Genomic DNA, 13,885 nt, shown 5'->3' with positions numbered 1-13,885 from the left:
CATAGTGTCCAAGTGTAATGTGTCCACTCCAGTCTCTATCATTTCATTTTGTATTTATCCTTTGTTGACTGGATTTGGCCCACTAGGTTAGTGGTCTCTTCGTGGGAGACTCGAGGTGGGTATATATGAGCAAGATCAGTCTGAACCAGAGCCAGTAATGAAAAATACCTTTATTTAGCTAGATCTTTGGGTTATCACAATTGGAAGGTATTTTATGAAGATTCAGGAAGCATGTCACATCCGAGTTATACCTCTGCTACACAACTGTTTATGAAAGCATTGAGAATGTAATGTGTGCTCTTTTCTTCCCCGTTTTTAGACTCGTTTCTCCTGTGGGGAAAAAGCTGTTCTATTCATTGAATCGGTACAGCCGCTACATTAGCATTTTGGATGCAGACAGTAAAACACTGCACTGTCCAATTTATAAAGGAGATCTGCTTTCTCATCTTGCAAATCATCGTACTCAAATAAAGCGTGGAGATACTTACATCATGCATGTTGAAACCATGTTGGCACAGCTAACTTCCAAGGTTTTTCTGTACACTTTCTGTCACCATTTGCACGTACCTATCAGAGTCAATGAGCCTGAGACATCTATTGCATGCCGTCAAAAGAAGTTTCTGATGGAGTTACTAGGTTCCGAGAATGATGATGCCAGAATTGTGCAATATTTGTCAGAACTGATCAAAATGCACTACATTCAGGGCCCCATGAGGGGTGTGACTCCTGCTCTCAGGTTTGACTATGTTCCCAGTTTTTTGTATAAGATTTAACACTGCAGGCATCTTAACCTCATTACTGGAATGTACAGAGTCTGACAAACAGGGAGGTTCTTAGAGCTGTGTGTGGAGCTGAACTTGCAGTAACTTTTTTTTTTTTTACTGAAAATAGCATGATTGTGTAAAACAGACAGGTCCTATGAAACAGCACTTTTTACAGTTAAGAAATTGTTCTGCAAGTTGTAGTTCCTTTTTTTTCTACCTTAAATGCAAATCTTGGTAACAGACACTATTTCATATTACACTAGTCCATTTGTGACTCATTAGTGTCTTTGCTCTTTATTCAGTTGCCATTGCATGACTAATTGAAGCATTTCATACGGCCTTAGCTTCTTTCCAGAGTTCCCCTTCAGCATTTGTGTTTGTGCTGCTTTTGAAACCTGCATCCTTCACCGTGTTTGCACTGCTTTTTCTTAATACTGTAGTAGGAAACCAGGCTGTCCTTGTTGCTGGCAATTTCTCAAGGAAACATTTTGACCATGGGTGGCACTTTTACCTGCAGTTTTGCTGAGCATTCTGGTATAGGGGCATACTGTTTACAGTACAGTGTTACTATACGACACTCTTAATCTCCTGTATAGGAGATAGTATGTAACTCTAACTGAAGGCATTTCTGTAAAACGGAAACAAATCATTACCACTGCCTGCTAAGAATGTCTTATCATTTTCAGAGCCTTTGTTGCAGTACTTCAGAGTTTGACTTGATTAGTTACGAGCCTGAGTATTCCACATTTTCCCATTTCTAGTGTGCTAAAAAAAATCCTGACTAAGGCTTAGTGAAATAGTCTGTATCTGATTTGTGAGAAATCTTTTTCTTTTTCAAAAGGGCTAAATAAGTAAAGAAATTTTCTATGATTTTTTTGTAGCTTCTAAGTACAACGTCTAATTCATTAATACAAATGTAAAATCTAAGCTGAGTTAATATTGAAATAGTTCTGAAGGGGTGAAATCAAAGATAAAAATGACTAATCAGCCTATATTTGTAGACATTGCTTCTAGTATAAATTGACCAAACGGGCAGAGTGACACAGCAATTAGCATTACTGTCACAGTGATTGATTCTCTGGTTCATTTGGGTGCCTTCTAAGCAGAGTTTATATGTCCTGTCAGTGTCCACATGAGTTTTTATCATTTGCTTAGGTTTCATGTTATACTCCCAAAGACCAGCTATAAGTGAATTTGCAATACTTCACATTACTGTAGGGGTGTGAGTGCATGCGCATACGCACCCAGTGATAGATTTGGTCTCCTTTCCAAGGCTTTTTCTGCTGTGTACCCATTAATTACTCTAATATGTTCTGGCTCCCCCATAACACTGATCTGGAATGAGTGGAAAGTTAGAGAATAGACAAATGTTAAAATGACCAATGTGCACTTCTGTCACCTGCATATCTTTGAGTGCTTCCACCTACATGAAGGAAAATTCTAACCAGCGTACTAGAGAAAAGATGGTGGATGCTGGTGTCCACTTGAATGTGAAAAGGCTGCTGATGTCGACTTGAATGTGAAGGCTGCCATGTCACCCTTGACACTCTACAGAGATATGTAGGCAGTATTAAACTGAAGTTAAGTTTGTATAGCTATGTGGCAACACCTGCCGACAAAATAGTAACACATTTTTCTTTCAGAAAAAAAAACATACAAAGATTAATCGACTTAAGTCGGGGTGGAAAGTGTTCCTCATTTTGTTTTTGTGAATTGTTTCAGAGAAAACAGATTAACTTTTTTAAGGAGTCATTTACTAAAATGTGAATTTTTTTGGGTTCAGAAACTGACTTTGTTGTAATGTGTGGTGAGCACCTCCTACAAACAAATGCATGCGTGCATAAGTCTATGCACGCAGACACACTTAATATATAATCTCCATAATCCTATCATGGTGTTAGAAAAGGCAGTTTTTAGTTGAGGTGGTGTTAAGTCTGTCTGAAATTGGTACACCGCATAAATGTGTGGCCCAATGACTGATACTCTTATTCCCTAATAATCCGCACACTGTCTTGGGGGGAGGTTTGCAAACACAACAGTAAATTTAATTATTAGTATGCGCTGAGCTGTTAAGATCCCGATGCCATTTGCTACTTTATAGTTACAGTTTTAATGCAGTAACTCAAAAATTTTATGTAAATCTGGGGAAATGTTATGCTTATAGCCAAGACAAGTGATAACGCTTTATACGTTTTGTAATTGTTTAAAAAGTGCATTTATGAGTTAGTTCCACCTCATCACACACAATGTAAATGGTAGGGAACAAGGACAGTTTCTGTTTTCAGTGCAGGTAAACAGAGCCAATTTGCTTGCATTGCTAAGTAAACAGTGTGTACTGTAGCAGCTAATGTAAAGAAAAAGTATTTTGAGCTGTGCATCTTGAGAATTCTGCTGTTCACTTGTGTTCAGTGAAATTACTCTGCCACATGATGCAAAAATGTAGGATTTCCAGAGTGTCATTACCTGGGTTATGACACCATTCATGTTCCTTTTGTTTGATACATATGGTTAGCGGAGGTCAGGTTTTCTTGTGAAAACTGTTTATATACATTATATAAGAAAGTCTGTCAAGTGTACATGAAAAATATAATTCTATAGGGGTTTGTTGAAATTCATATTTTGTTGAGAAGCGTGCATATAGGTAGAGATTTGTGTACATGCATGCATAGTATTTATACTTGTACTGGGAATGATTAAAGTGCTCATTTAAAAATGACAAGCTAGGTATTAAAATAAAAAAAGAGAGAGGGTAAGTTTTATTTTCATTTTGTCCTCCTGGTTGCTACTCATCAAGCCTCCCTCAATCAGACTTTGCCCTTTTGCTCCCCTGTTCTAGGGAATTGCAACAGTACAGTACTGGGAAGAGAGCTGTCTGGAGGGGCCATCTTACAGGCAGCCACGAAGGCTGCTTATGCTGTCATCAGCTTCTCTTTAATGAGGGCACTTGTATGTCATAGCCAAATACCCTGGACAGGGAGATGAGCTGCTTACAACATTCCCCTGTGATTATATGCTCCCTTTTATACTTCCTAATAATGGCTACCACCGGGCAGTGACTTGGTGAGCCAAAACCCACCCCATATAAACACACTGCAATGATTGATGCCCTGTTCTAGAAGTTTAAAAGATATCACTTTCTTCATATAATTAGTTAGTTGTAAGGATATGGGCATCTTTTTGGGGGGTATGTTTGATTTCTCTTGATTTTGGTGATCTGTCCTGCTGCTTCCATCTCTCCTGGCAATTCAGCTCCCTTCTCTTTCTTCTCCCAAGCCTATTACCCCAATTTACAGTCTTTCTGAGCATAAGCTATGACCAGTTGGCCTTAGTCCTATGCAAATTTGATGCACAATATTTTGGAATCTCTAACCGTGACTCACAGTACCAAGTCTGTCTTCTCGGGTCTCAGATCAGTGCAGCTTTTTCCATGGTGTTGATGATTTGGACATCAGTGGCCCTGTTGCAACTCTCAAAGCAATGGTTTGCAGCTCAGGTTCCAGTGTCTCTGGTAGTGTTAATTCAATTCCATTTGTGATCCAACAGTAACCTTCCCTTTGCCTGTAGGACAGACACCTGCTACATTGTTTTTTGTGGTTCTACTTTTTTGGCATCCGCCTCCCTGTGGCAACTTTCTCAGTACTGACCATCCCAGCTGTTTGTCCCCAGCATGTTCAGCATTAAACTTTCAGATATCTGTGGCTTTGGTTTTCAATGTCTGTTTTGCAGTCACTGCCTGTTTCACACCAGAGTGCCTTTTGCCCCATTTGGGTATATTTGCACAAGGATTGTGGATGAAGACAACAGTCCCTCATCCCTTCCTCTTTACCCATTCTGTATGCTTAGCAGACAGTTATCTTATCACTCCTCTACTTGAGACTGACTTCTGTTTCTGTGATTCTGGAAGACCAGCCTATTCATTGCTGAAGCCACCACAGCAGAGACTTAGAAAATGTCTCTGCAAATTAAGCATTTAGAACCAAAGATCAATCTTCAAGATGAGTTTAGATAAAGACGGGGCCGTCTGTCTCTTCCATCAGACTGTTCAGCAAAGAGATTTTAAAAACTCTTGACTTTTTCTCCCAGCTCTCCTGCAAGATCTCCCCCTTAGTAGGCATGTTTCAAGATGCCATTTGGACTGTGTAGCTAAACACTGATCTGGTCACAAAGACTGAATTGTATGGTCTCTGAAGAAGTCTTTGGTTTGGCAGTGACTTCCAAGCCTAGCATCAGTGTCTCAGTAGCAGTAGCAGCTCGGTATGGGTCTCCTAGTGTATACAGTCCTGCTGTCCTTCCCCTGTTTATGATTTCTGTAGTATGGACAGATTAAAGAAGTGTATCTACATCTTCTGTCTTGCCTTTATTGACAGATAACATATGATGTATTTCCAGAGAAATTTAGTCAGTGAATTACAGTGATATGCTATATAAGACTTTACCAGGGGATTCCCTGAAGGAAAATCTTTGAGTTCAAGCATTGCTCATTCATTCTTAACTGTAAGGTCTGTGTGGCTTATAATGCCACAGAAGGGGCTACTAGGGCAGAATGATACAATGTTGTTTGCTCGCACTCTTGGCTGAACTTGACCTAGTTTATTGAGGATGCCAGGGTAACCTTTGTGGACTTCTCCTTCAAATTACTCAGCTTGTTTGGTCCAGAAATCAGTGAGCACCTTAAAGAAATGAGGGAGAATGTTGAACATCTTAATAGGTGTGTGTGTGTGTGTGTGTGTGTGTGTGTGTGTGTGTGTGTGTGTGTGTGTGTGTGTGTGTGTGTGTGTGTGTGTCTGTGAGTTTTGCCTTTCTCTATATAAATTTTCCAGGATGCAGAGACACCACCATCAGATGTTCCAGTATGGCCCACAGCCCCATCAACAAGAGGGTGCTTGAAGCAGGTAGTCTCTGTAATTTACCTCCCGCAAAGATACATTCTAGAAGCTAAGGTTCCCAGTGACCTCCTGAAAGCAGCAGTCAACCTAATACTTGATAGTGCAGATTCATCTCAATACACCATATGTTTTTACAGTGAATGTCATTCAGTAGAAAACAAAACAGCTGGAAACCACTTTTGGTGATCTCAAATCAAAGTTCCCTCATGGGTGGGGACACTCTCACATGCCCAACTTGCACCATCTCTGAGGTCACACTACAGTGGGGAAAAGTGCAACCTCAGAAATATCTGAAAATGATTTTCAGCTATTCTTCTGTTGAACAACATTCACTTTATATGCTTTTATAAGAGCAACAGGTTCCAGGTTGCAGCAAGCCTAATTGTCCAACTCTCAGTGGAGTCAGTCAGGAGGCAGTTCTTCCTTGCATGTGCCAGCTTGCATGTGCCAGCATGGAGTAACATCCCCAGGGATTTCTGCATCAAGGAGATGATTTCCATTAAAGTACCCTGTACTACTTGGCCTCACCCCAGATCTCATCATTATTCTTGCCATATGTCCCATTCTGTCAAAAGGTAGTAGCAAGAAAGGAGGAGCAAAACATCTAGAAATATGAATCATCCAAGAGATGCCACAAATCCAGAAGACACTGAGTGGTGTTCTTGATTTCATTTGGTGCCCAAGAAATCCAAGGATTTCAAGCCATTGTGGATCTAAGAAGTCTAAACACATTCATCCAGTTGTGGTGCACTCCATCTTACTATCTCTGTGCAAGAGATTGCATCTTCACATAAAAATTGCCAAGGATTCGGAGAGATTCCTTTGTGTCTGAGTTGGTTCCAGCCATTTTCAGTTTCAGATGCTTTCATTTGGAGTTGTCTCTCCCCCCATCCCATTTAAATTCACGTCTGTGAGACCAACCCTTCTCGAATTGTTGGGATCCAAGATTTTTCCCTGCCTGGACATTTGGATTCTTCCTGCACCAACATAAGACATCTTTCATTAAAGCAGGTCTCCGTTCTTTTTATTCTCAGTTGAACCTTAGAAAGTCTCACCTTCTCCTGGTTCAATTGCTTGTATTCATTAAGTGTTCCCTGGACATAATGATTTATTGAGCCTTTTTGCTTTCTTTTGTTTTCCCTCATCTCCATTAAGCGAATATATGTCATATTTGTCCCAGATGGCAGTAGATGAAATTTATCTCAAGACCTTGGGTCTGGTAGCAGTGTCAGTTTTTTATGGTCTGTGTGCATCCTCCAGTGAAGTGCTTCTACAGTGGTCTTAGCATTATGACTCTCTGTCTCTCACTTTCTTCAGATCTTTGTCATGCTTCTCATATCTGGCCTGATAGTTGTATCTGAAAAACTTCCTTTCATCTTTAGGCCCATCGACCTATTGTCACCATGGATGCATCTGCCCTGGTTGGAGGGAATTATTTCAGTGGGAAAATGATCTAGGGGACATGAATGCCTGGGGATATTGATGTCATACAGATGAAAGCAGTGGTCTCCTTTACAGAATTCCATGACTTTTTTGTTAAATTTTCTTTGGTTGGGTGAAGATGCCATAGCATGCCAGTAGCCAGTTTGCCCCATTTGCCCTTCCCTCATACCTCTTGATGTCAGTTTTCATACTAAAGGCAAAACTACTGAAAGGCAAAGTGATTCTCCTTGCTGTTTTTTTGGCCAAGACAGACTTTGTTCTCCTTGCTTCAGCCCGGCCTTCCCCACAAACCACTGAGGCATCTGCCTTCCAAGACATCAGTGTTTCATCTTTCCACCAATTCTTACAAGCACATATATACTCTTGAAGTAGAAAAGATACTACACTCATCTTAAGTTCTAAGGGATATTTTTTGGCTTGGGTGACTTCTGTCATTATTTCTGCTGAATAGCCATTTACTCAACATATTTTCATTGACAGTTCTTTTTGTGTTCTTCTTTTCTGATGATCTTTACTTGTGTATCAAAAATGTTTCACTCTGGTGTAAATTATTCTTCCATCAAGGTTCCTTTGGTTGCAGCCTCTGGTCATGAGGTTCAGGAGCTCCCTTGAAGGTCTGCAAAACATTCTTTTGGGTGACCTTTTTTTCATGCCCTTTATCTGGGACCAGTTTTCTTCATGGGATTAGTTGTTTGACTCCCAAAAGTTTATGTTCCACCCATCAGTCTTTCATCCTGTTCTGACTTGAAACTCTTGCAATAGAAGACTGTTTTTTTTAATAGCCATTTCCTCTTGGTGATTCTCTGAATTTCAAACACTTTTTCTGTCAGACCTTTGTATCTGGTTTAAGACTACGCCATTATTTATGTTGTGTGCCCACAGACTCTATTCAAGTCAGTCAGTTTACCCTTGTTATTTCCAGAATATTGGAATTAAAAGGGAATATCTTTATCACAGTATGGATTTCCATAGTCAACTTACATTTTATGTGGATAGAACTAGGGCAATCTGAAAAGGTTGCTATCTCTTCATGTTCTTTACTAAACATAAGTAACTAATAATTAGTGTCACAGACACATGCCCTTGTGCAGCCTGAAGTCTGACAATGCTTGAGAATGACATAGCTTCCTGTCAGACTGCCACCAGAGGAAAGAGGTAAGGGTGTAGATGTGCACAGGGGGAAAAAGTCTTACGATGATCTTGTCCATGAAAACTGTGATCTGCTTCCTAAAGCCAAATTAATATTTTATATAGTGTGTACATGCACAGGAAAGGAGGAGGTTTTGGGTTCATTGGTTCATAGCTAAGTATGGCCTTATGGGCCATTTTAATCCTAGCCAATTTCTTTTTTTGTGCTCGAATTAATCTATCCCATTTAGTTAGAGATTGGCCTTATCCATCCTATGGTTGATAATTATATATTATCCTTAATAAAAATAACTGTGATCATTTGCTGGGAATAATGGAATAAAGCATTTAGGAGCTACCTCTGTCCTTTAGTAGTACAGGGGCAGTCTTGGGGCAAATTTTCTGTTTCATGTCCTTAGATCCAAGTTACACTTGAATATGAACAGGGATGAACTTGTTTTATATGGATGGGGAATCTGTTCCAGAGCAGTAGTATCCTCTACAAGATAAACCTTTCCCCTCCAAACCATTCTGTTGATGTTTTAGAAGAGATTTAGATCCTAGACAGAGTATTTCTGATGCCACTTGACTTGGTGTGTAGTAAATCTGTCAGTATTGAGTTGGAGGATGCCGTGTATGTCAGACACAGGTCAGCTCTTAGCAGTCTGTAGGATACTGAGTATACTGATAGGGCTTTTGAGTTTTCCCATGTAGGACATATACCATGTAGATTTAGCCAGATATCTGCTAGTGGAAGGGACATACAGGTCAAAAAAATTATTAAAATTACAAACCTTACTGTCATTGCAAACAGACGTGTGTTCCCTTTGTGTCTAGGGGATGACTACTAGTGATGTTTAACATAAAGTTCAGTATTTTTGATGTTGGCAATTCTAGCTGTCATATCTTGTATCTTTTACTTAGAGTAGTTACCTGGTTGAGACATATTTTGAGTTTTTTTTTTTTAAAACAGAACAGTAAGACCTCTTAGAAATTAAGTTGACTGTAGGCTTCTGACAGTTGGAAAGCAATGAATGACCAAAACTCCTAGATTAGTTCATGGCATCTTTCAGAGGGTCTTTTCTTTTTGCTGCCGTCAAGTGTTTTTTCCCCGGTCATGAAAAACAGTGAGGCTGGCTATTGGGTTTAGAACTGTGATGAGACTCTGACTTCACTTACTTGACCAATGTTTTGGAGTGAGTCTGAATTATGTCAGGTTTACATTGGTAAGAAAGATTGCATGATCTCCCTTTCTAACATAATGGTAGAGTTTTGTGTGTGGTGTTTAAGTAACCTTTGTTGGTGACTGTAGAACAGCAGATTGGAGAGTAAATATGCTGTCTTTGGGAAGAAACATAGTGGTCATCTTGTAGACGTGTTTGAAACCTGTGCAAGCCTTACTGAAACTATTGCGCATCCAGGGATTCCATTGTCATTTGTCATCTTGAATAACTGTCCTCACTTGTTCTCCTTCCCATACCACAGAAATGAAACTTGCTGGTCTGTATCCCACCAGGCAGGCCTTTATCAAAAAGTTGGTGTGTAGTAATGAGTGATAGTGATGTTCAGAGAACCTTGATTGATCCCTAGGAGTGGATCTGTGGAAACAGGGACTTTATCAGTAACTAGGGAAAATGTGTAAACTTCTTAAGGTGAAGTGAGCAATTAAGAAGAAAGATCGTGTTCCAGTGCTCTGTTTGACGTGTCTGGTCTTCGCCTGTTAGGTTGAGATGTATTAGAAAGTAGTACAAACAGAGCATGGAAGGGGGAAGCAGTACTGTACAGCTCTGTACAGTGAAGATCAGATGACTACTAACTGGTTCTTGTTTTCCAAGCTGAATGGCCAGTGCTACCACAATAAGGCCTGGAAATCTAGATGAATGCTTGGACTTGTAAGAAGTATGGCTGACATGGGTTCCATGGCATACATATATGCATTAGCTGCATTTCTAAAGCCATGGACTTAGGAGATAGCCAGTATTTTTAGCTGAATATCATGCTGTGGTGAGAGCGGTAAGGGCATGCTTTTTAAAGTAACTAATACTAATTTCCAGGGACTGTAGTAGCATTTGATGTGTGATCTACAGATCATTTAGAGAAGTATTCATTCGCCACCAATAAGCACTTTTTAAAAATACTCTGCGGACTACAGACCAGAGTTCAGCAGCTTACAGTGTGGCAGTACTACTGTGCTGCGGCTGTGACGTGAAGCAGCAGTAGTTTATCTAGAGGCAGTTAGGATTTTCTTTTCCTTCTCGGGGCACAATTGAGCTTTGAGTGTCTGGCATCTTCTGACTCCCCCAGTACATAAGTTGGGATTTCCCCCTAACCCAGTATGTATTTTAATCTTCTTGAAGATTGCTGCACCCCAGGAGAAGAGAGCCTATCTTCTTTGATTTCTGATGTTCAGAATGTTTTTCACACTTGGTTTCTGGGCATTTAGCTGTCAGTTGCTCCATTTAGTAAACAGAATATTTTTGCAGAAACAGAACAAGTAATGCAAACAAACAGTGGAAAACTGTTCATTTACAAATAATGCATTTAACTTATCAAAATGCATTGTCCTTTTTATTGTGTACGTTTCTTTTACCTGTAGAAGAGTGGCAGGGGAATGAAAGATGTGCTGAATTGAAGTTGTATGTAATACACATATATATTTTTCTTAATTTTTGAATGTAATGCATTGTTTGTGCGGTGTTCCTTTTTGTTCCCAAGGTCTCAGTCACAGTGCATAATGGTCCATTGCCCTAATGTGACTTTCTTTGAGAAAATAGGAAGTGCTGTAAATATAGAGCAAGTCAGAGGAAATATTAAGCAGAAGTATTGTTTTTTCTTTTACAAAGCACCTTCACAATCAGTGCAGCCCCACTGTGAATTTGGGGGGCTTGGAAGGAACAGAGTTAGTATTATCTCATGTCATTCTGTGCCAAATTTATGTGTAACAAATGTTCTGTTTTTCTCTATGCAGAGTACTAGCAGTTCATATGTTTCTTATTGCAACCTAAACCTGATAGACTTCTTTGAAGCAGTCACCAAAGCCATAGACGAGGGTAAGGTGGTTCACACAGCCTGTCTAGATCTCGCCAAGGCGTTCGACACCATCCTCCACTCTGGAATTATAGATAAACTCACTAAACTAGGTATAAATCCCTATTTCACAAGATAGGTTGCCAACTGGCTTACTGACAAGAACCCACACTGTGAAAGTAGCAGACTCCAAATCAGACTTCAGACCAGTGACAAGTGGAGTACCACAGGGTGCAGTCCTGGGTCCTCTCTTGTTTGGTATCTACTTCTCTGAAGTACAGGCTAACACAGAATGTCTTTGGCTAACTAAATTTGCAGATGACTGCAAACTAGGAGCCATAATCAAAACTCTACCAATGTGGACAGCCTACAAAAGGGCCTCACTGAGACAGATGCCTGGTGTCAAAGCCATGGTCTCAAGTTCAGTGCCAAAAAGTGCATGGTCATCCCCTTTGGTAAAAACTCTGTACCCATGAACTACCACATAGGCAGTAGTCTACTTACACCGAAAGTGTGATGAGACCTTGGGACACAGGTAGACAGTAGACTCTCCTTTGATAATCACATCGCCACAGTGGTCAGGAAATCCTTCTATGTGGCACACCTCATTACAAAAGGTTTCTCATCCAGAAAAAGAGGTCATCGTTCCCCTCTACTCATCACTCATTAGACCCATTATAGAGTACAACACCCCTTTTGTTATGTACCTCACAAGACATCTACAACAACTGGAAAGGCCGCAAAAATACCTCACAAAGAGGATTACTGGCCTCAAACAGATGCCTTACGCAGACTGACTCAAAAAACTCCAGCTTTACTCCTTTGCATATTGCCTACTCAGAGGCGATCTCTGCCTAAGCCTAACATACAAAACTATGTCAAATCCAGAGCTGTTAGACATGCTCCACTTAAAGAAATCCCAATCCCTCCGAGCTACACGCTCTAGGGACCTAAACCTTGTCACCACAATAAACAGAACATGCTGGAGGGATAGATTCCTGTCCCAGAGACTTCCCATACTCTGGAACAGACTACATATCTGTCAAACAGAGCTCCTCATTAGCACTCTTCAAGAAAAATCTTAATGATTGAATGGGTAATAGGAAATTCACCCCGGGATCACTTCTGTGGTTCTGCTTGACAGGGGCACAGGAAAATAATTTTCTTGGGTGGCGTAAGCCAGGGTACCCTTTTGGCTAGGCTTGTATAGGCCCTAGGGCCAATAGCCTAATTTACCTACCTATGAACGTGGACAATGGGCTTTCGATTTTTGAGGTTGTGCATCACACGGTTGTGTGTTGCACAGCCTGTGGTTAGTAACTGTTATGAAAGTGTATTTTTGCCAATCCTTGGCTTGTAATTGTCTGGTGACCTGTTGTATTCTGCAGCTAATTCCCAGAGGCAGATAGAAGCAGCAAGCTTGAATTCAGTTCCATACTGTTAGAGAAGACATGGTTTGCTCGGTAGAGTCTGTGAAATTCACTTAAACCGTGCCACTGGCATTTGGGTGAAAGCAGGACAGGACAGTCAGAAGTAGTCTCAGCAGGTTTTCTTTAGTGATAGTAAGTAGTCACCACGGGCCTTTGGATGTCATTTTATGTATGCTACTTCAGGCTGTGATAAGAGAAAAAGCTTTCTTACTATATGGCACCAGGTTGCCGTAGCATTTTATCCGAGTTTAAAAAGTAAGGATTAAGTGGGGTATAGTGCTCTCCAGGATGCCAGTGTAGTTTATCTGCTCACAGTAAGAGGTGTTTGATAAGGTCCTGGCAGCCATTGCAAATATCTGCTATGTGTACTGTGAATACATGCTGGGTTGTTTTAGTAATGTGATGATCGTGCACCCAGTTAACTCAAACTAGCTAAAACCTTGGGAGGTCATTAGTGAAAATAGTAACACTTCCATGTTTTTTTTTTTTTTTTGCTTGGGGTAAGTCTCTTCAGCCCTGAACTATATCTGTCATATAGGTTCATATCATAAGACTGACAAATAGTCAAACAGAATTGACTGAAAACTCATTTCACTGAATCAGAGTTGATACAGAAATGTATAGACAGTACGTGAAGGTGTCCTTTCTAATCATAAGAGTTATTAGGGAAGTGGGTCTAGAAGAATATATATGTACATTGGCAGTGGCTACTATCATCGCACCAGCAGATCTGTAGTTGTTTGTGCACCAGCAGTGATTCGCTGAGTGCAGTGCTTTTTTTTTCCCTCATAGTTGTGCAAACATGGAGTTAGTATATATAAATAAGGGGGTGTGGAATGGTATGGTGCGGAGCTTGCCCTCATCAGAACATTTTTTTATGCTGTATGTCATGTAGAATGTTTTCTGTCAGCTGTGATTTAGTGAAATGAGTTTTCAGTCATTTGTGTTCATTGTTTTGTGATTCAGTCAAATGATGTACATCCATCTCTCTCTCTGTCTATATAAAAGATATATATATACATACACACACACACACACACACACACACACACACACACACACACACACACCAACTTTGAAACTGCACAAACCCGATGGTAATGGAGAAAATGAGGAAAATTCTACACACTCCTGGTTGCTCATTTCCAAGACTAGCTGCCATGACCAGATGCTGGCAGTCTCTTAAGTTTCACATTCTGAGTGCCTA

The 13,885-nt window shown here is 40.3% G+C and overlaps 1 protein-coding gene across 1 annotated transcript in view; it reads left to right on the top strand.

The window, feature by feature from the left end:
* SMCR8 (SMCR8-C9orf72 complex subunit) overlaps positions 1–1,042 on the top strand; it is a 61,964-nt gene extending 60,922 nt beyond the window's left edge. Inside the window, exon 2 of the mRNA XM_044089589.1 lies at positions 320–1,042. Within this exon, the coding sequence (XP_043945524.1) occupies positions 320–773 (454 nt within the window). The 3' untranslated portion in view covers positions 774–1,042. The remainder of the gene's footprint in view (positions 1–319) is intronic.
* Positions 1,043–13,885: the final 12,843 nt, after the last annotated feature.

Source organism: Protopterus annectens, chromosome 12.part0, assembly GCF_019279795.1.
Source record: "Protopterus annectens isolate FY-2018-M chromosome 12.part0, PAN1.0, whole genome shotgun sequence".
NCBI classification, from domain to species: domain Eukaryota; kingdom Metazoa; phylum Chordata; order Ceratodontiformes; family Protopteridae; genus Protopterus; species Protopterus annectens.
Note: the sequence above shows the minus strand (reverse complement) of the source record. Positions and strands in the feature narration are given on the sequence as shown.